The 26,322-nt window shown below is 41.2% G+C and overlaps 1 protein-coding gene across 3 annotated transcripts in view; it reads left to right on the forward strand.

Moving 5' to 3' along the window:
• robo1 (roundabout, axon guidance receptor, homolog 1 (Drosophila)) overlaps positions 1–26,322 on the forward strand; it is a 158,276-nt gene that overhangs the window by 16,399 nt on the left and 115,555 nt on the right. For 2 of the 3 annotated variants that reach the window (XM_041046109.1, XM_041046110.1), the window contains exon 1: positions 15,535–16,335. The exons of the other annotated variant lie outside the window; for it this stretch is intronic. In XM_041046109.1, the coding sequence (XP_040902043.1) occupies positions 16,275–16,335 (61 nt within the window). In that variant the 5' untranslated portion in view covers positions 15,535–16,274. Of the gene's footprint in view, positions 1–15,534; positions 16,336–26,322 lie in introns of those variants that run through there. 3 annotated transcript variants of the gene reach the window in all.

Raw genomic sequence — 26,322 nt, forward strand, 5'->3', positions numbered from 1 at the left:
TATCAGAACTGATGCCAGATCTCACTGAGGAAACAGATACTTCTGACAGACTGCCACTCAGTTAGCTAAAGGGGTTGGATGCACTTTGATTAAGATTCCTCTCACCTCCCCTCCCCAACCACCCTGCCCAAATTAACCCCCTGTCAGTGGCCCACAAAGGGAATGGGCATGGCTGAGTCTGATTTATTTCACACAGAGCCATCATAAGGCCACAGTTGGCCAGCGTCTCCCCCCATAACCCATATATACCCCGGCCCTCTTGGCCTCTCTTTTGCTCGCCTCCCCCAGCTGTCCCGCCTCTCACACACACTCAACCTGTCACACTGAAGAAGACACAGGCACAAAGACGATCCAGAATCAAAAGGAGCTGATTAGCAATTAATGGGGCATCATTGTATTTGCATCAGGGCAGTGTGCACGGTGTATGTGTGCATGCAGAGTGACGTTGTCAGTCATGCAGAGTGCCCAGACCCTCCCTCCTCTGTCCTGCCCATGTGCTCCCTTAGGGGTGCAGCCACTTATGGCTATTGATACGGTAGAGATGACTCTGTTTTACACCCACACATACACTCAAGCTGAACACAAGACAACAGGACAACCTCCTGCTGAGCACAGAGAGAAGCCGAAGACTGAAGACTGCACCAGCACATCATTTTAATGGATCTATACTCGGCGACTGATAGACGTGTCTGAAATTATCATTTTATTTTCCCCAGACACATAGATTGAATTGTACACTGAACTGTTGAGACTCTGGATGTTTGGTTGTTTACTGCAATGTGGGTGTTTGAATTCTGCAGCCAGAGACAGAGTTTACAAGGATGGAACCTGGCACTTCATAGTGTGTTTGCGCTCTGCTTATTCCAAGGATGTAGAGGGCTGGAGGTTTGGACCTTGGGAGGGGAAAGTGGGCAGAATACGTCTGGGTTCTCAGTCCCTGTGGTATTATTGTTGACAGAAATGGGAGTCGCTCAGGAAGGGGCCAGCGAAGAGGCAACACCAGCTCCCACCACTGAGCATGAGGATGACAACTCTTTGGGCTACACAGGTACTGCAGCTGCTTTCCCATGATACTTAACACTTCCCATCCTCTCAAAAATGTGTTGCTTATTTGTTACTTTACTTGGATGTTTGACCTCCACTGTGCAAAGTGATGTATGTGCAGAAACTGAGAAGGCAGTTTTCACGTTCATCTGCTGAAGATGTAAAATTTCTATGTGCTAACTTTAAATCTGAGCACCTGGGGGAGCCTTTAAATCTCAAGACATGTACCTACAGGCATGATTTTGTGACATCACAAATAGTTTGGCGCCAATAATGGTCCCATATGTATCATACAGTAAGTGTGATGTGGAAAATTTGAAACCCCCAGCATACATAAACTGAGAATGGAATTTGCAGTAAAGCAGGAATCATTTTGTGTCCAGCAAACCTTTGAAACACACATACACACACACACACACACACACACACATACACATAAATATAATTATTTTTCTAAGCAAAATATGTTTTATGTCCTAAAATATGTCTGGACGGAATCATTAATATGCCATTGTTCCATACATAAATATGTACAAGCAGTACATGATCATAATAATAAGTTGACTTCTTGCACTGAAATAGGATAAAGTCAGACTTTTTTAACTCCTCATCAGAAATTGAATTTTATATATAATCAGACAGCATGTGTTATCTATCACATAATGTATACAAACCTGTTCTAAGCCCTTGTTAATACTAACAATCAAAGTGATTGCAAAATGCACTCTGGGAGCAAGTTGTTTACATTTTTCAATCAGAAATTACCCCAGAGTTGAAAAGTCTTTGGACAGAATAAATAAGCTTCAGTGTCAGTTTAAACATGATATCCATACTCTGACTGCTGCTAGGAGTTTCTCCATATTGAGTATTGGAAGAGAATTGTGGGAAAAGGAGGCACAAAGCAGCGCTTCCAGTGCATCCGTTGATGTTGCCGATATCTACTCAGACCATAGAGCTCTGTAGGGAAGTGAAGAGCCAGAAATGGGGGTCTTCACCTGAGGGACTGATGAGCACACACAACAAAATCAAGTCTGGAGAACATTACTGATCACGTGTGTTTTGGCTGGGGGGTTTTTTTTGGGGGGGGGGGGGGCCCAGAGTGAGGGTGAAAAAGTGTGTTGTTGAAGACCAATCTCCCTAGGTGATTTACTGGACCTCACACAGCTTCAGGAAAATGCAGAGAGAGGAAGTCCAAATTAACTGCTAAGACTGTTATGACGTTCATCACTGTGTGCGGTAGCTTGGCATCTCTAAATTTTATTTTGCCTAAAATTCAGTCAATAACCGACAAAAACATACAATTATCATCAGTATCACACTGTGCCTTTTATCAATAATGTCAAAACATTTCAAATGTTTGAGCCCAAACACCTACTGGAATCTTTAAATTTAAATTCTAAGTCAGCATATCATGAAAGTTCCCTGTTTTTAACTTTGCATGCTTTGAATAAGGGTTTAAAGGAGGAAAATCATGTCATAGCCGCCTCACTGCATTTGGGTTCATCTTTAGAATTATAAATCTGTCCAGTGGACAGTGCCAGGAGTTCATCTTTAATCTGGCCATTTAATCCCATCTGTGCATGAAAATGAAGGAAAGCGATCTGGCCCAGTCAGTGAATTGGAAATGAGACTAATGTGCCCTAATACCTCAGTCTGCCACTGATAGAATAAAGTGGGCGGCTGCCAAAGACTCCATTTTCAGGGAGCGTGACTCGCTGATTGGAACGTGAGGATAATCCTGACAGCTGCCAGTTTTAGCTAAGGTGAAAATGGAGTGTACCTTCAAGCGTTACAGTGAAGAATCTTTTAGCTGCCTGGTTGTGTTTAATCGTGAGTCTTTGCACTGTGATCTCACTGACCTTCATGGAGAAAGAGATGCACTGATTTACGAGTACTGTTTATCTGATCGCACTCTACAAAAGAGATTGAGGAAGAAGTCATTCTTAACCTCATGTCCTGTTATAACATCTGAAATAAAGGATAGAGATGTGTCAAGCTGAGGGAAGAACTTTGGCCCAGAGTAACTAATACTGTAGCCTGACGTTCTTGACTTCATATAAAACTAAAAACAGGTGGCACAGTACTAGGCAATGACATGGTAATGTCTTATATGGCAGTCACCTGGGACTAATACAGTCTACTGTGAATTTTATAAGGAACCACATGCTGACCTGAAGTTTGCAATACATTAAAAGTGTTTTTTATTAGTCCCCCAAGACATTGACTCTCAGCCAGCTCTAAATTATTTCCCGATATCAAAGGGCTTTGCACAGAACTTCATTCATAATAAATTAGACTGACCTGTGTGAAGGCAATGGATTAGAGAGGCATGCTAAAACTCTTGCACTTACACTTTGCTAGCCGCTGCTTGGCAGCCAAACACACAGAGAGGAGACAGGTCTTTGGTTCTTCTGCCTTGACATGAAAGGCTGAGCGTGACTTCAGAGAGCACATCAGTGCTCATATCCTCCCTCTCCACTGACAGCTACCATTGCGTTTGTCACAGATCACAAAGGACGGCAACTTCAGAGAGCTGCTCTATTTGTGAGGTTATGGAAATAAAGACAGGGAGAAAGTGAAGGAACTGGAGGTTACCATGCTGTCATCACTGATTGGCTACAGAATGAAAGGGTCCAGACTGCTGTAACGCCGAATTTTATCTTCTATCAAAGCAGACGTCCCTGAAGGACTAAAACAAACCTTTCACTGTACTGACGGATTTACAGTCTAGTGATGTGAGAGCAGGTCTAAATGAGAGCTGTGGAGTGAGGGAGGCTTACATTGCTGAACAAATCACAAAGATTGGATAAGTAACATAGAATATATCCATCAACACACACAGTACAATGCAGCTATAGTGAAAATATAATTTGTGCAGAGCTAGTGATACAAATGAAGTCAGTATTTTAATGACTTTGACTTTGATTTGTTTATACTTGCACCTTATCCTTCCTGTAAACAAGGATAAACACAAAATTTTTTGTTTCCAGAATATCCAACATTTAAGCATGCTGACATTTTTCTCAAAGAATATAAACAAGGCTGCTATAGTAAGAACACATATCATCACTGAACTTCGAATTCAAAGTGTTGTGTGACACAGTTCTGTCAGCTGACGCTTTGTCACATGACACATTTTCACCAAAGTATACATTAGCCTTAAGTCTTATTTATACTTCAGTAAGAACGTGTCATCCAATATGCCACAAAATTCAATATGCAAAGCCACATGTGAGTGTTAGTAATGGATGGTGGGAAGCTCTTGGTTTTTGTAAGGCCACAGCTGTGATTGAATGTGGCAGTTCCACATAAAATTAAAAGATTTAAAAGATAAGAATAAAAACAAATGGAACAGTCAGCAGTGTTAGTAAAAACTCTATTTTGCTAATTTTTCATTTGCTTTCAGAAAAGACTTAAACATGTTTATTTAAGCTTCTTTTGTCCTCCAAAATCATAGAACTTGTGCAATATTTCCAATGCAAATTTACACACTAAGCAAATAGAGGAACATATCCAATTATTTTTCAGTGTATACTTAAGTGAACAACTGGTTTGTGACAAAGTGTTGGCAAACACAAATTTGGCAAATGACGTTTTGGTGTCTGCTAACTATTCAAATCTCTCTGCACATGTATCACTGAGAGCATTTGCACCATTATGCTGGATGTTTGGGGGCAAGTGGAGCTATTTTAGCTTTTGGGAAAAATGCCTTTCCCATACCGTTCCCACATGAATGCACTGAAAAGCCAGACGTCTGAGTTTTCCACCAGCACTTAAATACAAAGTGCATTTGTGGATTTGAGACTATGAAAAGAGTCTCAAAACTCCAAACACAAGTGTAATTCAACCTATGTTTCAGACAGCTTTTCCGTACACATTTGACCATCTGTAAATAAATGTAAACAAACAAACAAAAAAATATTTTTTTAACATTTTTATCTGCTGGAAGCTTTTCAAAAGCAAATTCTATAAGATCTATGAACTTGAAGTTAGAAACATATACCTTTATGTAAAATACTGATATTTATTCATGTTGATTTGTATTTATTTGTTACATTTGTTGGTTGACCAACTTTCATTTCAAGCTTCAGCATGAGGGAAATGGAGAGCCCTACTCTCTATTCTTCCTTTGCTCACATTACTGGGCTGTTGCTCTGGCCTTGAGTCCCCACCCTGTAAACTAATTTCCTTGACAGTGTCACCCCCACATATATGATCCAAGAGTCACCACAGCATCAGTGTGTCACGTCTCCATGACATTCACTTATGTTCATCAGTCTTAGTGCCCAGATAATCATGATACAGGAAACAAAGAGAGTGCTTCATGTTCAGCTAGCTGCGCTCTCACATATTATCCCCAGTACAGCAGCAGTACTCATTTCCTACCAGTGTAGTAACAATAGAGAAAGATCCCTTGCTGTGCCTGGAGGAGCAATTCACTTGAGATATAATTAGTTATAACCATGCACTAATGTCCTACATGCAGCTTCCCCACAGCCTCTGTGCTGCTGAGGCCAGTGGAGACTTTTTTTTGTTCCCCATCCAATCTCTTTTCATCTCCCTGATCCGCACAGCTTAGCTTAGCACCGTCCCAGGAAATGGGTCTATTAGCCATTCCTGTCAGGATAGCAAGTGGAGTTATGTGGTCAAGAGGCACTGGAGTGGGGGTAAGATTTGAGATGGGAGTTAGCACAAGTGCGCAGGGGTCGAAAGCACAAAGACTGTGAGGTGAGAATTAAATTAGAATATTCAGATTCACGTTTCTAGTGTCCTCATGGTAATTGGGAAGAAGATTGGGTTGGGTTTTGCTAAGTGCTAATAATCAGCTGCTTCTGCCCCGTCAAATGCACTTTAATTTCTCAGTGAAAGTATAATAAGTATAAGTGTTTTCTTAGGATGTAAATGGGTCACATTCTTCCTCATCTCAAAGGGGAGGAGAGAAAATACTTTGGCACCTTTAACTAAATGGGATGTGGTGGTTCACATTGCCTTTATAACACTGACTGTAAATGTAACATTTCACATACTAGCTGTGTAATCTGTGACCTTTCTTTTCCCCCCTCATTAATATACTATATATTACAGTGCAGCACCAGAGTCAGGCGCCTACAGTGTGTTGCTGCTACCGTATTTCAGGAATAAATATTTGCAGTTATGTAGACCTAGTGTGTTCAAAAATAGTCTCTGATGACCTGCTCAGATTTCAAAGCACTTTGTTGTACTTGTCATAAAGCGCTCAAGTAACAAAATTTCCATACAGCTTCAATAATGTCAATACCAAGCCCCCAGGAACTGACACTATTGTCACACATCCCACAATGTGGTGCTTTGAAGCAATTTTGGCGTATTGGTCGCACTCTGTATCACACATGACTCACACCGACCTCAAGATACTTTTTCCCACACATAATCCTTACAAAAGAGAAGGGCCACTGAATACATTTTTGTGAGTGTTACAGACACGACAGAATGACTCTTTGCAAGATCAGATTTTTTTTTTAATCCTTTCAGTTCAGTAAAATTCTGAAAGTCTAGATGAGTATCAGTAAATAATTTTAGGCCATTCATGTATGTGAGAAACCAGGAAGTCAGCAGGTTCATCCAGAGAAAGTTTATAGAGCGCATACTCTCAGCCATCTTTGCCAGAGAAGGACGTTACTGCACATGTTCTCTGTGCCCAGAAACGTGGAAGCATGCAAAACGTTTATGCCACATGCGCCTGACAATGAATGGAGCCATTTTGGAACACAGTATCCAGTTTTTTCATAATAAACAGACTGCTCTTGAATATTACCAACTTGGACTTATATTGTGTAATGTTAGCTTTATAACAGCTTTAGCTGGGCAGCTGTTTGGTTATGCTGGAGAGGTCACATAAGGCATGGTTCATAAAATTCAAACCGTAACTTCATCAGCCAAAGAGTTAGTCATTTTTATAATAATGAGTCAGGAGTGTAAGTGCATATACTAATCACTCCAAGTGTGGAGTGGCCTAAACTCTGTGCTGGTCTGCTGGAGTTTTCAAAGTGTCATTAGTTGATCATATCTATGATCAGTGATTATAGTCAACTTGTTAAAATTGAAACATATAATTTACTGTAATTGCAAGTGAAATACAGACTCCGTACCTCCTTGTTAGTATTTCTGACAAAGCAGTGCACGTGGTTTATACATTCTTTTCCGGAGGTGCCTTTGCTTTCAGATCAATTAGCCATTTTTATGAGCAAGCACATAAAGAGAACTTCTCCACCTCACTTGCAGCCCTATGTACTCCTCCCACCAAAATTACTCTAATTACTGTCAGCCATGACTGATGGCTTGATGATCTGTAAAATCATTGCTGGTTTTATTAGTAGTGATATGACTCATGCATAGTCATGTTGATGTTCAGCCAGAGCCAATATTAGGCCTGTTTCTCTGAGACTCGGTATGAGCTGTTGGGGGCTGTGGAGACTCAACAGTGTGACTGTGTCTCAGCAGGGCTCAGCGTCTGTGTGAAAGAGAGGAGAATATCATGAGATTGGGGTGGGGTGGGCTGTAAATCTGAGCAGCACCTGCTCCCTGGACTCCAGCGCGTGGTGTGAGGTCAGCAGCGCCAGATATCCCATCGATCATATTTATTACATTCATCACAGCGCCAGTTTGTTTTGGCAGCTGATCGCACCAGGGAAAGAGAAAGAAAGAATAGGCTTTTTATTTGAGAGACGGGGAATGCTTTTAGCATGAGTAGTGTCTTTGCATTTTTCTCTGCTCAGAGTCTTCAGAGAGAGATCAGTCACTGATGCTGGCTCTAAGGCCCCGCTGAAACCACAACTACTGCAGAATGATATTCTAAGTATAGTTCTGGAAAGTTTCTGGATGTTATAGCTTTGAGAAAAAAAAAATTAATGTCTCATCAATTCTCAGCTCTGTGGCACTTTGGGTTTGCAGTTGAGGTTTGTCTAGAATATTGAAAGAACAACTTGTGTTTTCCCTTCTTGATTGATTTCTTTGTAATAATATGGAAAAAAAAGTGTGTAGAAAACCAAATGATTTGATTTAGGAATGTTTATCTAGCCCCCAAAAAACTACAAAAAGTAGTTTGATCTGGGCATCAAGTGCATTTTTTTTATCCATAGTAGCAGTGTGGTTCTAGGGATAGCAGTGTCATTTTGTTGGTTGTTCAGTCAGTTCACCACTTTGGTCCAGACTGAAATATCTCAACAACTATTGGGTGGATTGCTGTGAAGTTGTGTACAGATATCCATGGCCTCCAGAGGATGAATCCCAATGACTTTGATGATCATCTGCCTTTTCACCTAACATTTGATTGACCTTAGATTTTGGAGTGAGACATTACAGCAGCTGTTGGATTGATTGTTAAGAATCTGGTGCAGGCATTCATGTCCCCTCAGCTTGAATTGTCATATCACTGGTGATCCCCTGACTTTTCATCTAGTGCCGTCATCAGATCCAATTTTTAATGTCTGCTTTGGTTTATGATCAAATACCGGCAAAACTAATTCTCATCAACCTCAGCTATTTTATGCTTAATGCTATTTAGAAAATATTAGAAAGCTAACACGCTGAACTAAGACGGTGAACATAGCAAACATAAGCATGTTACTATTGTAATCGTGAGCATGTTAGCATGCCTGCATAATGTCCTATATTCATTTCTGAATATTTGATCGTCCGCAACAGTTTTCTTCCTCCATCCTGTAATGGTCAACTGTGTAGTTTTACAGTAGTGACATTCATTATTGGAATGAATGTGTAATCGGTTCTCTTTAATTTATCGCTAACTGAGTTGTTTCAGCTGTCAGGGCTGGTGCTGTCACATCTGCACACCAAGGAAATATTTACTGACTGAACAAAAGGCCCTTTTCAAAATCTAAACCTTAACAGCTGAAGCTCAAATATATAATTGCAAGGAAGATATAATGAAGAGATTTTTGAGTTCCGCTCTTGTCCAGGATCTTGCCCCAGATCTCACTGCCATGTGATTGGCTGAGGTCCAGCAGTGATAACAACAAAGGAATCTCTTGGCTCAGTTACCCTGAGCCCCGCTGTCAGTCATTAAAGCTCTCCTGTCTCTAAACCAATTAAGCCAATTAAACATGAAACACAATGCTGCTTGATTTTGCAATTTTGCATTTCTGTGAGGGAAGGAGGGAGGCACAGATCACTCAACAAGCTGAATGCAGTAATAAAAAGAAGAGAAATTCAAGGACAGTCAGAGATACTTTAATGTTGTCTAATTGTTCTCACATCTTGTCTTCCTGTTATGTTTGTGTAATCATGCATGGAAATTCACAAATTGAAAGTGAATTTCCACTGAACTGCTGAAATGCTGCATAGTAATCTTAATGTTGACTACTTGCAAACAAATACAACAAACTTCACATCCTTCCATATGGAACTCCTCCACGATCACAACAGTAACCTCCTCTCAGAGGAGGAGAGTTTAAACAGAAGCAGCTCATAAACATTTTTCTGACAATACAAGTGCAGAACATTCACGCAAACTTCGTTAACACCCTTTGCCTCAAATATTCCAACGACTGACTGTATTTTGATCTCGCTGCCAGGATGTTATGTGATAGCTGGGTTATTTTAATCAGCCTCCACAGGCCATGTCGAGGCTGACGCTAAACAGATGCTAATGTGAGGCCCATTAAAAGACACAGGGAAAAAGGGATTCAGTGTGCGCAGGCAAGCGGAAAAGCAACAGCCTGTTTATCGCCTCATCCTGCTTTGTGCTCCAAACCTCGCCGCGGCATCCTGTGAAGCTCCCCCTCTTTCTTTCTCCACAGTGTCTGCCCCCCCCGCCTCACATTTCTTGCAGCAGCGTCATGCATGGGGGCATTCCCTGAACAGGAACAGATTTGTTTAGTATGCTGTCATTTTCTTTCTTTGGACCCCTGTCTGTTTTATCATGTCTGAAAGCTGAACAGAGAGGCTATAGTGGGAAGAAGAATGCTCTCACTCTTCTGTTTATGTTTTTTAACACTCTGCTTTGCATCTCACTTGCTTTGTATCTTCTGTCCATTTCGCTACTCTCTGGCATACTCTCAATACAATAGTGACAAGAGACATTTTTAGTCTTGTCTGCTTTTTAAAAGACTTTTTGGCTTGTCTCTGAGATTGGTTTTAGTGGTTTAGTTGTATTTATTCTGGGTTGATGCCCAGAGATACATTCTTGGGCTTGTGTGGATCTTAAGGACAAAAGTATGGTCCACAGTGGACAAGTAAGGTGAAATGACCACTGAGGTTACTATTGTCTAAATATAGCCAATCTTAGTTTAACTGGCCAGCTGTGCTTTGAATTTAACTTTTTTTCTTTTGGCCCTCAGCTATGTTTAAGACTAATGTCTACATTCTGCTGATGTGCTACACTTTAGTCCATAGTTATTAACCTTAAATGTTATTCATACTTTTCATCAGTCTTTACTTTAATCTCAAGCCATCTTAATTTTTCAAAATGGACATATATCAAGAGGAAAGTCATTTCAAGTCAAGCATAGGAGATTTCTTATGATGGCAGGGGCTTGTGCAGTTAGTTGTGACATGGTTTGTGCTCCTGGAGCTTCATCACTCCCTCAGTGACCAATCAGAAATGATTAGTTGCCTCCTTTAGCACTGACACAGTAACACCAATATGGTCTAACTTCGGGTCATCTGTCCTCTCCTCCCTCGCATCACTTCTTGTCTCTCACCCCGTCCTTTCAGTCTTCGTGTTTCCCATGTTAACAATCTGTCATCCCACCTGAAAATCATCTCATTCTCAACTGTGCCATGACAGAGAGGGGAGAGTTCTCCTCCTTGAAAGCCTTCTGCATTACAAAGCAGCCTTCATGTAACATGATGTATCCTGCAGACCACACATATCAATCATGCAACAGATACTTCCTACAGGAAGTTTTAAAAAATAAGAGATTTCCATATGTTGTAAGAGATTGGATAAATGCTGGCTTAGTTGAGTAAATGCTATTCCATATGGTTATACATTCCTGTATTTTAAGCCTATGATCCTCCGTTGAGGTTGGTGAGGAGAAGTTGACTGAGCTGTGAAATGATGCCAGCCCATTGTGAACTCACCAAGAATACAAATTGGAATTGCTGTTTTATAAAAAAAAAAGAAAAGTAGCATAATGAATAAATAAAAGGATGGCTCCTCAAGGACAGGACACAAATGATAAAAGACAGTAGTGAATGTGAGGCAAGTGAAGTATGGTAACCATCCAACTAAAGTGACTGTGAAGGGAGCTCAAACATACTGAACCTGTGACTGCTACATTCCGTCCAAGGTGACTCCAGCTGCAACTCTGATAAGTTTCTGTTTACTTCCTCACATATTCAGGCCTTGAAACTTCAGCTTGTGGAGTGTGAAATCCCAAAATGCACCACTTTTTCTACGGATGGAAAAGTGTTCTTACTTTTCTGTCTTTTGGGAATGTTATGTTTGCCTCTCAACAGGGAGAATCTTTTTGAGGGGGAAAGGTTTTGTTTTATGCCATCTTGTTTGGTGCACTGGCAAGATGGGAATGAAAGCCATTAAATAGCCTTAGTCAGGGGAAAGAGAATGTGGGCTCCTTTGCCATACCCCGCCTGTGTGTCACCCCATCAACTCTATGCTGAGGGGGCCTAGGTTTTGTGTGGGAGTCCAACACATCTGAAAGGAGACTCAGCATGTAGTCTACAGGATCCCCCGTCCCGCTGCATGCATAGAAACATCATAAGAAAAGACGAAACGTCCACAAACTCCTTTTGAATATTAAAAGGAGAATTATCAGAGATAAAAAGGCCAGGAAGATGAGAGACAGTCTCTCCATTGAGCAATGGGATGGCAAGATGGCGAAGGGAGTGAACTTCACCATGCACTTTGTATATCGTATATAGTTGCCCTCATTAAGATCCCATCGTCCTCTGGGGGGAAACATTGTCACTGGATTTAGGAGACTAGCCAAGACTGCAGGGGTTTATGTATTTGGCAGATCTCAAGGGTAGCAGCGTGAAGGGCTCTTGGTGGGAAGTGCAGCAATGTTTGCAGTTTGTTGCCGTTCTTGGGAATTTTCAAGAGGACCTTTGGATTGGATTTTTATTATTTGCCCTTTTTCAATGAATGCTTGTGGTGTAACTAGAGCAGCAGTGAATTATGGAATTTGCTTAACATTTTTTTTGCAGAGATAGACCAGTCTGCAGCCACCGAACTAGCCAGAAAGGTGTATATTCTATGAGTTATTTGCACATCTACTGGTTCTGTGTTGTCCACACCCATCACCATGCAGATTGTGTGTTTGCTGGTGGTGCTGTTTGCCATGCTGGTAATGCTGGGAGTTCCTAAAGACCATAAGGGTCCACATGGAGCCCATCGCATCAGTGGGTTACAGAAGTCTCACTCGTGCAAACGGCTGCCTAATAATTTTGGACTTCTCCAAAACCACCAGACTTTGAGGCACTCCCACAACAAACCACACAAATGTAACCAGGCCTTTCACAGTAAGTACAAAAAGTGCTTTATTATGTAACTATCATCCAAAAAATAATGACTCATCAAATCTTTGACATTATTCGAAGTTGTTTTGGTTCTCTTTAGTGGCTATTAAAGCATTAAAGCCCTCGAGCACTTTGCAGCCAGGGATGGGGAAGCTTTAATCCTTTTGTGCCTTGTATATTCTGGAAAGTAGTTTAGTGTGAAACGATTTGGTTGTGGTGTTAAAAGCTCTCTGCTGTCTCTGCTGCTATCACAGCCCCAACAATATGTCATTTTTCTTGCTTTTGCTGGTCTGATCAAGGTTGCAAGGGAGGGGGAAGAGAAAGAACAGAGCTTCCCAGTTCACGGGGCTCAGACGCCATAACTAGTGGCTCTGTGTGATTTTTTTTTTCCTTTCTCTCTTTCTGTTTTTTGACAACCATAGATGAAGGGTGAAACCAGAGCTGAATTCAAAAGAGTTTGTTGCAACATTAAACTTTGAAATTGTGGTGATAGGGGTAGAGCCATGTTCAAGTCCAAGACCTGCCTACAAGCATACTGCTTATTATAATGGGATATTCTTTGAAGTTTACAAACACAATAATACCAGTAAAATAACAGTTTACTAATGTCAATCTCTTTTTCACTAGTTTATACTTTTTCTGTTTCTCTTATTTGCAGTTAAGAAACATGAGAGCACTGTAAGTTACATGATAAAAGTATCATCTTTCTGTGTTAGTTCAGCATTTTTAATTTTTTTTACATTTATTTATTTATTTATTTTTGGCTGTGCCACATCAAACATTTAAAATGCTCACATCCTCTTGTATTAATCAGTCCTTCCAGGCACCCTCCAATCCTGGTGTGTCTAAGTGAGGACTTTGCTGATAATTGCCTCTGTGTTACAGTTCCCTGCTGCTGGCTAAAGAAAATTTCACTGTTCGATTGCTGGTATTCAGCTGAACAGCCACTCTACAGTTCCAGGGCTGTAAAAGCTTTCAGGAAAACAGGGCACATGAGGACCAGGTGGGAATGGAGTGTGTAAAAATGAGAAATAAAAACATGCTTGGGATTGAAAGACAGACATTTGTCTGAATGTGTCAGTTGGATAGCATTCATCATCATGCAGACTCCAGCAGGGGTCTCAAACTAGTGCACAGAGACATGCAAGGATCACTTAAGGGGTATAAACTAGTAAAGTAGCAAAGAGTTCATGTACATTTTAAATTGGAGCATGCAACAGGGGGCTGTCCCAACCACAAGTGTGTAGAACAGCTTTTTGTTCATCTGTTTGAATGATTGTTGCTTGTATTTGTATTTTCATTGTACAATGTGCTAAATTAAGTGCTGTCATGGTCCTGCTGAAGAAAATATGCTCATAAGGGCTGTTTTTACTTTGTTTAATTCACTTATGATGCACATTGCAATGGAACACTAGTCCCAGCGCCGACTAAAAAGTAGACTGAAGAAAGCCAAGTGCTGTAGTTTCAGATTATGGGTTGAGTTAATACACTGACTTGTCATTCTCGGACTGGGGGTCACTGTACCTTCATTCAGTACAAACTAGATTAGTTCAGCTGTTTCATTAATATAAGTTTGTGATATAAAAAAAATGAATATGACTTCTCCATGTTGTTTACTGACTTGCAGTGTTGAATTTCTGAGAAAAGATTGTTGTCAGTTGTGGGTGTTTGCTCTGAGGGTGTTTGGTACATGAAACAGTTTAAGGACCTTTGGGCTTGATGACTAATTTGTTACTATACATTATAGAAGACATATGTTCAGAGGATTTTGCTGGTTGTAACAGCTCTTGTTAGATTAGTTCCGGCAACCTTCACTGGAGGGCGCTGTTTGGTAACAAATGTTCAGTGAAGCCGATAGAGACGCTCTGAGCTGAGCTGAGCAAATGAGAAAGTGTTCTGCAATTCTTTCTTTCTGTCTTTGTTTTCACGTCTTCCACACATTTTAGATCTTTTAATGCAAGATGACTTGCAGGATTATAAATGATGTAGGCCTATGCCAGGTCTGTGTCTACAGTTGGTATTGCCTCACAGGCCTGAAGAAGTGGTAGGCTATTGGCTAAACTGATCACACTGTTGTAGAGAGGCATGGCTTCTGAACTAAAATAAAACAGATGGAAAACACATTTTTATGGTGAGTCCTAAGTTTATGTCACACTGGGGGAGGGATGTTAAATTGGGAACATGGATCACCAGTTAAATTGTCAGGCCAAATTTTAAGCTGAAGCATTATAAGTAGTATGAAGGCCTACAATGTGTAGTCATAAATAATGCACAAATAGGTATTAACTTCTTTTATTTGGATTTCTTATACAATATATGCTTATATCGAAAACGGGCTAAGAAGTGTTTAGAAACGTCATGAATTAATCTCTCAGTCCATATTAAGCAATATAGCCCTGCAGGCAGCCTACGGGTATAAGGTTTTATATATAAAACTAATTGTTTTAATGAAAATGGTACATATTCAGTCTATCGTTTTTGTATAGTTCTAAGACAAATGATTGTGTCCTTTAATATATTTCACAGGGGTAAAAATAGCATTTTATAGCTAGTTTCTAATCTTGAAATATTAATGGACTGAGAAACCACAGGAGACAAAACAAAACCCTAAAGTATGTTAGAACCATTATATAATAACTATTGAGTTCATATACTATTTGGTCCCTCCAGGAATATCATTGGAATAGGCTGTTACGATAGTTTTTAGTCAGGAACCGCAGAAAGAATAAAAACAACATGTCCGAATAGTTTTATAAGGTTTCTCTTATTATTGGACATAGCTAAAGAAAATACAGTAGCCTGCCAGTGTGCGCTGAGTAACTGCGCTGCTCGGTGGGATCCAGGCGGGAAGAGGTTAAATTTCTTCTCTGAGAAACATTGTCGGGTCTATGGAGGGGGTAGAAAGGCGCATACCAATTGTCGAGGCATTCCGCTTTCCTTGAATGAAATGCTGTGAATATGAATCCGTATTCCCCCCCTCTCGCCTGAGGTTCGGGGTCTGCGACGCGCACGAGGATCAGTCGGAGTTGCAGCAGAGGAGAAACGGGGGGAAAGTGATGGAAAAGTTGCACTGATCTGCTGTGTGGATCCGGTGGATGAGGGAGGACAGGACTAACTCGCAAAGTTTCCGATCTCAAGTGACAGATTCACAACTGGACTGAAATAATGTGACTGCAAGAACAGAGAGCATTTTAGCGTGGACTACAGCGACTGCTCGCGTCATTTTATTCACTTTTGAGATAACTTAAAGTTTGCAGTGGATTTATTATTGATTTTTTTTTTTTTTTTTTGCACAAAGGAACTAAAAAAATTGTATGAGATCGCCTGGATGGTCACTGAGCGCTCGGCTGTAACGGGATGAATTCAAAGAAAGGATAGAGCTCTGCTTCTTCTCCGCTCAGATATTCTTCCATGGTTTTTAACACATGCTGCAAATCACTTCAGTTGATCTACTGAAACAGAGCATGTGTTGAGATTCCGGGCTGTTTGGAACTGTTTTTGTGTTATTTTTTTCATCTTTTTTTTTTAAACCCTTTTCCTCCTCTGTAACAAGAAGCCAAAGCCAGCTCGTGATAAACTGTTCTTGGACTGTTATGATATTTTGCTTTTTGTGACTCACAAACCAAAATCTGGGTGTTAAATTTTCAAACTCTGGATTCTGTTTTCCAGTTTGACATGAAGGAGTGGATGCCCAAATTGTTTTTTGAATAATTTGGATTACACTAGAACATTTCTCATAAGAGAGACGTTGAATGATGTCTCCAACTTTTACTGGATTTGTAATTCTTTTAGGAATTCTCCATGTGTGCTCAGGTAAGTCAGTGATTATTATTATTCCCAGTAATCTGGTGGCTTTAGGCTTTTTATTTGAGTTTTACAAGTTGAATTTTGAGGAAAGCAAGAGGATAAAAAGGATAGAAAAAAAAATAGGATAGGAAAAAAGCTGATTAACTGATTAACAGTGAGAATAAAAAACTATTTTATTGTTATTTTTTGTAAAGCTAGACTTTGTACAGCTATTCAATTAGACGACACTCAGAACAATACAGTTTCATTTAAAATCAAAATGCGTTACTAAAATGTATGCCCTCTCAGTGAACTTTTCCAAATATAAGAAAACACATTTTGAACATTGAACTTTTGTTAAACTCTGAGTGCATTTTAGGCCTTGCTCTAATATATGAGGCTCACCCCTTGTGTTTATTTTCAGTTTCATGCTTTGAAATGAGGGAAAAAAATCTGATACATAATAGTGAAATTTCCTCTCTTGACCATGAAAGTCAACTCAGAGGGCTTATCTTACTTTTAAGAGCTGAGCACACATAAAGTTACACAGAAAGTGCTGAAGCCATGTGGGATCAGTGGAGAGAGCAGCTATCATCGGTCAAACAGACAGCACAAGCCCCCATGGAGACCATGTTTCCATGTATGTCGTGATTCTGCCTGTGGATGACTATTATTGCTGAGTGCAACATTTTTTAATGTTTTTAAAATGGAAATCTGCAGCATGACATGGGTTTTTAATTTTCAGTTTCTCCTTCAGTGTGGCTGTAAGACTTACTGACTTTTAACTCAGTTTTGTGCTATTTATACAGCTTCTGTGGAGGCACAACAATCTGGTTTCATTTCTCTTTGTCATCTGATGCTGCCTGTATTGTTCTTTATTATCTTTCACATTATTTCCCCTCAACCATCACATTGGTGTCTTTATAGAGCTCCTGGACCATGATAGCTGGGGTTTTCCAGGTCAGTTACTTCTGTTATGAGGAAGCAAATGCCCATCATACTATTATAAGACCTTAAGACTGTGTGTGTCCTGAATGGGACATAGTAGGGCATTTTACACGCAGAAAAACTGGTGCAAAACCTGTAACGAGTAAAACAGTTTATGACAAAAAGACAAATATTTATAACAAAGGTAATTTATTTATATGATACTCATTAACGAACCAAAGAATCAGCAGGGACATTTAGGATCTCTCTGCTACTGTTTATCGTAACTCTGACCCACCTGTATAATTACCTAAGTAATAGTTAGTGTAATTGTTTTCAAGTTTAAACTTGAAAAGCCATTATGGCTTACCTGTCCAAATTCGTAGTCTGTTTCCATATGTCCCTAGAAGTGAAGTCTTTCTGTGTGAATGTCAGAGATCTCAATCATGTTCAAACTGGAATGACTGTGGTTTCCCTAGTGCAATCAATAGGACATCTTAAAACACCCCACTGCCACTAAAATATCACGCATCTTCTATATATGGTCTTACTTTCGTGTCTAATTGTTGTGTTCATCCAGTTTTTGAGTCTGTGTTTTTGTACGGAACTTCATCATGCCTGTTGTTACTAGTTCTTCCTGATTTGCTTCCTGAATTGGGTCTTTGTTGTCTGAGCAAAGATGAGATGGGGAAAACCTGTGACACCACAGTAGTTTGAGGAAACGTTGTTTCACCTAAACAGGAAGTAGGGTCAGAGGTGAGCATTGAGAGCTAGGTGGCGGCTCCATCTGCTCCACCCTTAGCTGGATCCTGAGCTTGAGTTGAGCCAGTAATGGTCCTGTCCTGTGAGAAAGACCGTGAGACACCAGGGTTTCCAATTACGCCTCGCTGTGGGGATGTCTCGGGACGTTTTCTGGGGAGAGGCGTGAGAATAGGGCCTGTTAATAGAGATGGACTAGACTGCAGATACTCAAAGGATTGGTCCTGGATTAGACACCAGTGTTAGGAAAATTGGATTATAGGCCACTTGCCAGGAAAAGATATCATATTTGCTGCTAATTGGGGGGTTTACGTCTTCATTCTAGTGTAGGGAAGGTATCAAATCTCTTAAGTAAATTCTTAATGGTGTTTAGTAACATCTCTGTGGATCATATCAAGATTATTTTAATATTGCTGGCCTGGTTGTAAGAAAGTATTTTTATACCACTTGTATGTGTGAAACAGAGGGGAAGACATGAGATGACCTTTGCCCTTGTCAGACTTGTGGTGACTTGCTTATCACTGCCTTGCCTGTGTCTGAAGGTTGTAAATTGATACCTCCATCTATCATGTCTCACCCTGTTATCAGGTGATCTGTCCTCCTGCTGTACACTAAATGGTTGTTATCTGTCCTCCAAGTGCTCATCAGACCTTATACTCACCTCAGAGGTACCATTCAGATGAGGGCAAGAGGTGGCTATACTTCTCACACTCAATGTGACACTCCAGATCACTTTGAGGAGATAAGGACCGTTAGAAATATATATATTAAGATATAATTTCAGAGCAAATATCAGGCTTGTTTTTTGGGGGGGTTTTTTAAATGGCTTCCTTGTCATTGTAAACACTGTGGGTGATTAAAGATGAGTGTGAGTATGTAATAGTGCTGATAAAAAATATAGGCACTGGGAGTGGTGCCCTTCTAATCGGCCCCGGGCCCAGAAGCACCTAGCCGTTGAGGTCTTGACAAATTGACTCGTAAGTGCTGATAAATTGCAGAGCCCTTCCACCCCTACATCATGACGATATGACAGGACACAGCAGGCTGCAGAGCCAATTAATGACCAGAGACCACAGGTGAGACCCATCTCTGTCTCCTGTCTTCTTACAATTACCTTTCACATAGCCTGAAAACATCCTCATTAAAGCCAGCCTCTTCTCTTCGCCATCTCTTGCAGCTAGCTTCTTTTTTTTTATAGTGTTGGAATAGCGTTGTGGTATTCCAGATAGCCCAGAAATCACTTTGTTTTTGAGAGTTCTGAATGAATGTTGTGTGAGGCCAGTAGGTGTCTTGAGAAACATACTAGAAAAAAAGTCTCAGGTAGACTTTGTCACCTCTTTACCTGAGTGGAAAAATCCTGCACCACTGTGTGATGTGACTGTGTCCACAAAGCTATATCTCTATAACTTTTACTAATACACATTAATCTGATCCTAATCCAAATCAAGCAGGGTTTCACACCCTAAGATCCAGGATTAGGCAGACTTTGGCTTAGTGAAACCACATGGAGGAATGTGGGAGGGCAGCCTGTGTCCTCTTCCTGTTCATGAGAACCGTGGCTAAGTCATTAATGACTGACTAGATAAACATTTCAAAGCAGTTTGTTTGAGGCCAGATAAATTAGGCGGTGACTCTTAATGATCTGCTTTCCCCCAACTGCTCTTCCTTTAATGACCTAAAAGCACTGCTTAATTGGATTAATTAACAAATCCATCTGATGTCAATAGTGCATCCTGACTGATATGCGTGTCGGCAGCGAGGACTGATATCATCTCATGAAACTGTGGAGACATCACATTACCCTTTGTCAACCTCTTGGCATTTCAGATTCCTCAGAAATGACACCAAAATCACCAGGCTTCAGTTTGGACAGTGAGAATTGAGGACAGTATTGCTCATTGCTGGCTAATAATGTTTGTATGACTTATTTAGCAAGTACAACTTTGTCCGTCAAGTTGTCTGTCAGTCTAAGTTCTAAAAATGTATAGCGAGTTAAGCTGTCTACATTAAGAATACTCTGGAACATAACTTCATGTAAGCTTTTTAGTCTGGAGTTGCATGATACTACAAGGCAGCATGGCATGACTAGGATATTAGACTCATGGGTCAGGCTGTATAGTTAATGCATCTTGCTCTGACAGTTGATGTGGAGGACAAACATTCCCTATTGCCACTTGGTGCAGAAGTGATAAATGGCGTGTCCTCATAGGATGAAAGGTGTTGTCTGGTTTCTGTCTCGGTTCACAAATGGCACGCTTAGAATTCCCACGGCTTTGCTTCCTGTTATGAAAAATGCAAAAAGGTTGTATTGCAGACACAGTAATACATGAGCAAATTACATAATGTTAATCCACATTTGATTCTACATTGTATATGCATGTTAACTTGATCTTGCGTCACTGTGGATTAGTTTCCCCATGACTCCACTAATATAGATGTGAGTGAGGAGGAAAAACTGAGGGTGGTGGGTGGTGTGTGTTTGTGTATGTGTGGGGTGGTGAAACGGGGCTTAAGGAATCTCTTCATCCTCTTACCCATCCCCCGCATTTTTTGTTTTGGCCCAATTTTTGAAGACGTGCCTTTTTTGTGACTGGTCAGCGCAGAGCCTTTCTTAAATAAAGCAGGCCGACATGCAGAAAAAGCCTTTGGGGACGGGGAGGCCACATTGTGTCGCCTTAACAGGGCGATTGTAAGGCATGGAGGAGGGGAAGAGAATGGTTCACGAGGGACTGTGGGTGTGTGAGGAGTGTAGTGGGGGTTAGTGCAGCTACACAAAGGCTACCCCAGGGTGTGGAAGGGGGTGGTGTGGGGAGGGGGTGGAGGACGAAGAGGAGGACGGAGCAGTCAAACATACCGTGATACACCAGCTCTGGGAATACTCTTGATCTGGCTCTCTGTGCTCACATTGCATATTCTTACCGTTCCCTTGTGGCAGCAAATGTGCTGATTAGGGTGATAGTGGTGGAAAACTGTGCAGCAAGGATGCCGGTGTTGTTTTTTCTTATAAAGGTGGACATCTGGGGAGAGGTGAGGTTGATTTTTAGAAGTGCTGAGTAAATAAAAGATCCTGGTACAAGGCTTCAGTGCGGCATTGAGGGTTTGGTTTGGTGTAGCGTAGTCAACCAACGTCCGTCATATATCTAAATTCTGCATGCTCAGGAACTCCCAGAAGGCTCGCCCTGGGCCGGGTGTTTGCTGTGGTGGTAAAGCTATGCTACCGTGGGGTGCTCTGCGTTGTGCATTTTAAAAAGGCTCAGACCTCCCTCCCCTTTCATTTTCTCCACTGGGGAGACTGAGAGATGGCATTGAGGACAGCCTTTCCCCACTATCCTTCTTTTCTTTCTCACTCTCTGAGCTCAGGCCTCCTCCCAGCCTCTGTGACCATTCTATTACCCTCTCATTGCAAGGCCTGGATACACTTTTGAAATGCTAAACCTCTCTTTGGTTATAACTGACAGGGGAAAATACCATTAAAGAGGCTGAGAGGAATAGATTAAATTAGCAGTTAAAAGAGAGACTGCTAATTAGTTGATTAATGTCTTTGGTTCCTCCCCCTCTCAGCTATACTGTTGTATTTAAGATTCCCTCTGGTGACAAGGTTCTCCTCCCCAATCACACACCATTTCTTGTTTATTTTAAAAATGTAAACATTTTTTTTTAAATCCAGACAGTGCAATTGGCGCAGAGATGATTAGGAGATTTGTGTTCTTAAGACACTCTCATCCAGAGCTGCATCAGCAACTATATGCACAAGTTCCTGGGGGCTAATTCTGTCACACAAAAGACAGTGATAAAAGTAGGAGGGGTGCTCTCTATTTTAGAGGAAGCGCTGGAAAACATAATTAATGAGAAGGTGACCTTGAAATTTACTATTAAAGGACTGCTTTTGGAGGCACTCCGACCATTCAGCTGTAACCATGGTGAGGAAGATTCAAATGACTGGGTGAATTTCCAACATGTAAATACAGTGTCTCTCTGAGTTGGGAGATTAACTCTAATCCCGATCTATTATGAGGCTTACCTACTTTCTGAAAATTGGTGACATTTCCCTCAAATCTCATGTCACCATTGAAATGAACACAATAATCCTAAACAGCGTTTTTTTTTTTTTTTTTATCTTCTTTGCTGTAGAAAATGTGTGGAGCCACTTTCTGTTTGTAAAAAGTGCAAACACCATTGAAGCCTTTGAACAGGAACGATACTTTTGACTTATACTGAAAGCCTCTGGATTTTCACCTTTTCAAAAAAAAAAAAAAGGTTTTAAACTGCACTGTTCCATTTTGAAAGACTTGCAGAGCTGTTTATCAGGCCTCCCTGTCACCATTCAGTCTCCTTCAACTGTACTAACCTCCCTCTTCTGCAGTCACTCTCTCTCCCTCCCACATCCCTTCTCTTTGCTTATACAATGAAAGCTCTAATTGAATAACAGTTGTAGTCACCTGGTGAGAGACAGGTTCTTCAGGCTTTAAGCACAAAATTGCTTTTGCATTTGGATGCATGTCTGTCACCAAGTCTTAATCGGAAGCTTCGTAGCTCAAGCTATTAAAGGTGCACTTTAGGTTTAAAGCCTCGCCTTCATTTCCATACATTTTTTTTTTTTTTTGGGCTCAGAAGACGTTGCAAAATGTCTGAAGGTGCTTTGTGATAAATGCTGTCATACTTGACTGTTGTGATTCTTTCCAACATTCAGTCTTGACAGCTGGTGTTTATCCCATCTCATTATGTCCTCTAATCAGAGCAAACTATTCACTTCTGCCTCTACCTCTGCTCAGTGCTTTAATGATAATGATGTGCACCCTTTTGACATCTTGAAGTGTATTTGGCTTCCTCTTTTCAACTAGCCAAAGCCAGAATTATTCAGTGCTTTCTTTACCCTGTGACTTTGATTGAGGTGAGCTTAAGTTTGCGTGATAGAAGTTCGTTGATTATATTCATGAATGGTCTTTATTTTTAGTGCCATGTATTAATAAAACATGACGGACTGCAAACTGTATAAAGTTTTGTGTGACGTCTGCCTCTTTATTGGCTGCCTCACTGTTGATTTCTTTTTAAGGGAGAAGGGAAATCAATGAAATTCAGTATCAGTGGAAAGAAGAAATGTCCTCAGGGTGGTTATTTCCACTTTCCGAAGAAAAAAAGTACGAAAGGCTGTTGGTGAGAGGGATATTTCCTCTCTTGCATTTGTCATCACAGCTGTCTTGCACAGATCTCATTTCCCCTCCCCCTCTGTCTCCAACTCCAGAGGAACAGGAACAGGTTTTCTTAGAAAATTTATTCAGATGTCTGACAATGTTTCTGCTGTTAAATGTAGAAAACTGACAGATGGGAATTAACGAAGTGGGATACATTTATGATCAAGTGATTTTTGGTTATAGCATGAAAAGAAAACAGTATTTGTTAGATACGCTGTGTACCTGGACAGTTGGTATGTTTTTTGAGGAGAGGACGTGGTAAGTGGGTGCTGGAAAGCAGACAGGGCAGTGAGCAGTTGTCTGCAGAAGGAAATTTCATTTTAATGCCAGACTGGGCACGGTCTCCCCTCTGTGGATGTCTAGAAAAAGGCTTCTTGGCAGACTTTGCCCCTTCATTAATTTTGACCAAATATTTACTGTGCATCACATGGCATGCCTTACATCCCACTTTCATTTTTCCAGGCCAGGTTTTGAACAGTTTGGGGCGATTTGTGTTCCATTTGGCTGGACCCAGGCCATGCCCCACTCAGCAGGCCCATGCTGGTGTCTCTGGGATCTTGCCACATGAGAAACTGGCTCCACTGAGTCTTAACCTACTCTATGCCTCTGGGAGCCACGTTTCACTTTAATAATACCTTTTAACCACAACTACAGTGTATGATCTGCTCTTACATATATGCATGCACATACACAAGCTTGCACACATTGACACTTTAATGCTGTCTGCTCTGTGCTTACCCTTTTAACCTAAAGGGCACCAGAAGGAAATGTGCCAAGTTTCTGTACTCAGACATTACCGTTGTACCCTCAGCTGAATGCTGTAACTGAAATTCCCTTTCAACACCCAGCTGTCTGAGATTTGCTTTAGAATGTGTTTGGCTGAACATTTAGAATAGCCTACATAAGCGGTTAAGGTCATCGGCTCTGCTCTCAGGGACTGTAATATAACACCAGTCCAGCAGTAGGCCGGTATCAGCTGCTGCCATCAAGTAAATAACATTTAAAAAGCATTAGGTGCTTTTTGGCCGTGCCTGCCCCAATTCACTTTGGCATCTCTTCAGAGCTGTTCTTTTTCTTGGCACTGAGCCCAAATGCCATACTCCCTGTAGCTGGGCTGTGCCAGCTGAGTGTGCTGGTCCTTCTTCCTCCTCACTGCTCCCCAGCCCCTCCCTTGCCTTTCCTCAACTCCCTGCCACCTATCGCAGTCCCTTCATGGCCAGTCACAGGAAATACTGCAGCCAGTCCAGAGAGTGACCTTGGGGGGGAGTAGACTCTGCACCTTAGTGTTATGGAAGCAAAACTGAACAGGCAGCAGATTTAGAATTAATTATAATTAATAGCACAATCATTATATGATAATGATAGAGTGTGAAATAGAGCCGTAACCTTCCACTCATGTCAAAAGTGTTCTCATGAATGCCAGCTTTTAACTATATATTTGTTTTTCAAAATACTAAACAAATTGCTTGGTGGAAATACAAGTTATCAATCTCTTGAGAATTTCAAGTCTTGCAGCTAACAGAAGAAGTCGGCAGTGAGACTCTTGCTGTCCCCTGTTGGGAAATAAATTCAGCAACATATTCAATTACCCCTGCTTCTCCTATCCTGCTGTTGCAGGCTGCTTTGATGTATCACTGAGATCGCACTGGTCAAACCTCATTAAAAACTGGCAATGTTGGAAAACAAAAACAAGAAGTAATTGCCCACTCGTGATCCCTTGTGCTTCTTTTCCACCCCCCCCCCCCCCCCCCCCCCACCCCAAATGCTCCAAACCTTGACTGTGCCGCATACAGACGCTTCCTAATCGAGGGTCTAAGCCTGGCGTCTGGGCTCCATATTAATTACATCTCTTTTCCCGGGTTCTCTGCTCTGCTGAAGGAATGGCATCCTTGACACCGGTGTTGGAGTTCTTTAGGTCATCGCTGTGAATATGCAGGGTCAACTTGAGGAGTTTGCGAGTCAGCTCAAAGTCGCACACAAACATTCACACCGTGGATAGATTGATGGACAGATAATAGACTGGCCTACACACACACATACAGACAGACTGACTCTCTGCTTGCATCCACCCTGCTCTGTTCAGCCCATCTGCCTGGTCTCCAGAGCCAATTTGACAGGCAGCTTCCTAACAAGCATTCCAGTGTTTTCCACTACAGATTTTCTTCCTGTCTCAGTGAATGGACATAATAAAGCATAGGGACTGCATTTATCTTGCAGGAATGAATTCTGCCCTCATGGCCTTCTGCAGAGTTTGACAGCTTTTATTTGTGTCTAATGACACTCACTGGAGCAGTGTGGCATCAGGAGGAGCTACAACTCATCCACAATTGTGTCCCCTGGGTTTCTGATGAAAATTCATTATTGTATAGTATATTTTCCCCTTGTCATGTGTTTTCACAGTCATTTCACATTGTTATGTTGCAGACAGTGTAAGTGAAATTACTATGGATATTTAAATTATGAGAGGATAGCTTAGTTTGTAAAATTATTATGAATGAAATGGAATTATAGTTCTGTAATTGAACAATAGTTTAGGACAGAAGAAACAAAGAATCCCTTGTTGTCTTCTGTTGACTTATGAGGTGTTTCATGAGCATCAACAGTCCTTTATCATAGTTGCGATTATGCCTGGTGTCTTCCAAATGTGTCAGGCCCGTTTGGGAAAAGCCTGGAGCAGAAGTGAAAATACTCCTCCTATTGTCTTAGCTCCAGATGGGGGCCCCAGAGCAGGATGGGCCCCAGCCTCCCAGAGGAGCACTCTGCTGTGCTGTCTCACTCCCAGCCTGGCCTGCATTGCCAGGGGAGAGCCAGGGATGTGTTTCCCAGCTGACACAACCAGGAGCTGGGGCTGGTGCTCCAGGATTTTAGGTCCCAGCCTGTGTTGATAACCCATGGCCTTGATCAAGAGAATTACGGTCACTTGTTTATGGTCTCATCAGCAGATTTGTCACCTCTTCATTTTATATGACAAATAAGCAATAGGGTAATCAAAGGAAACAACTGTGTTAATGTGATGAGATCTTAATAGTTTATTCGGTCCTGTTTATAAAAGTTATGTGGAAGTTAAGAAGTCATTGGTCTAACTTAACCACTGGTATCCTTCCTGTTTGTCATACCTTCTTATTGTTTGAAATGA

The sequence above is a fragment of the Toxotes jaculatrix genome, chromosome 9 (genome assembly GCF_017976425.1).
Source record: "Toxotes jaculatrix isolate fToxJac2 chromosome 9, fToxJac2.pri, whole genome shotgun sequence".
Lineage (NCBI taxonomy): Eukaryota > Metazoa > Chordata > Actinopteri > Toxotidae > Toxotes > Toxotes jaculatrix.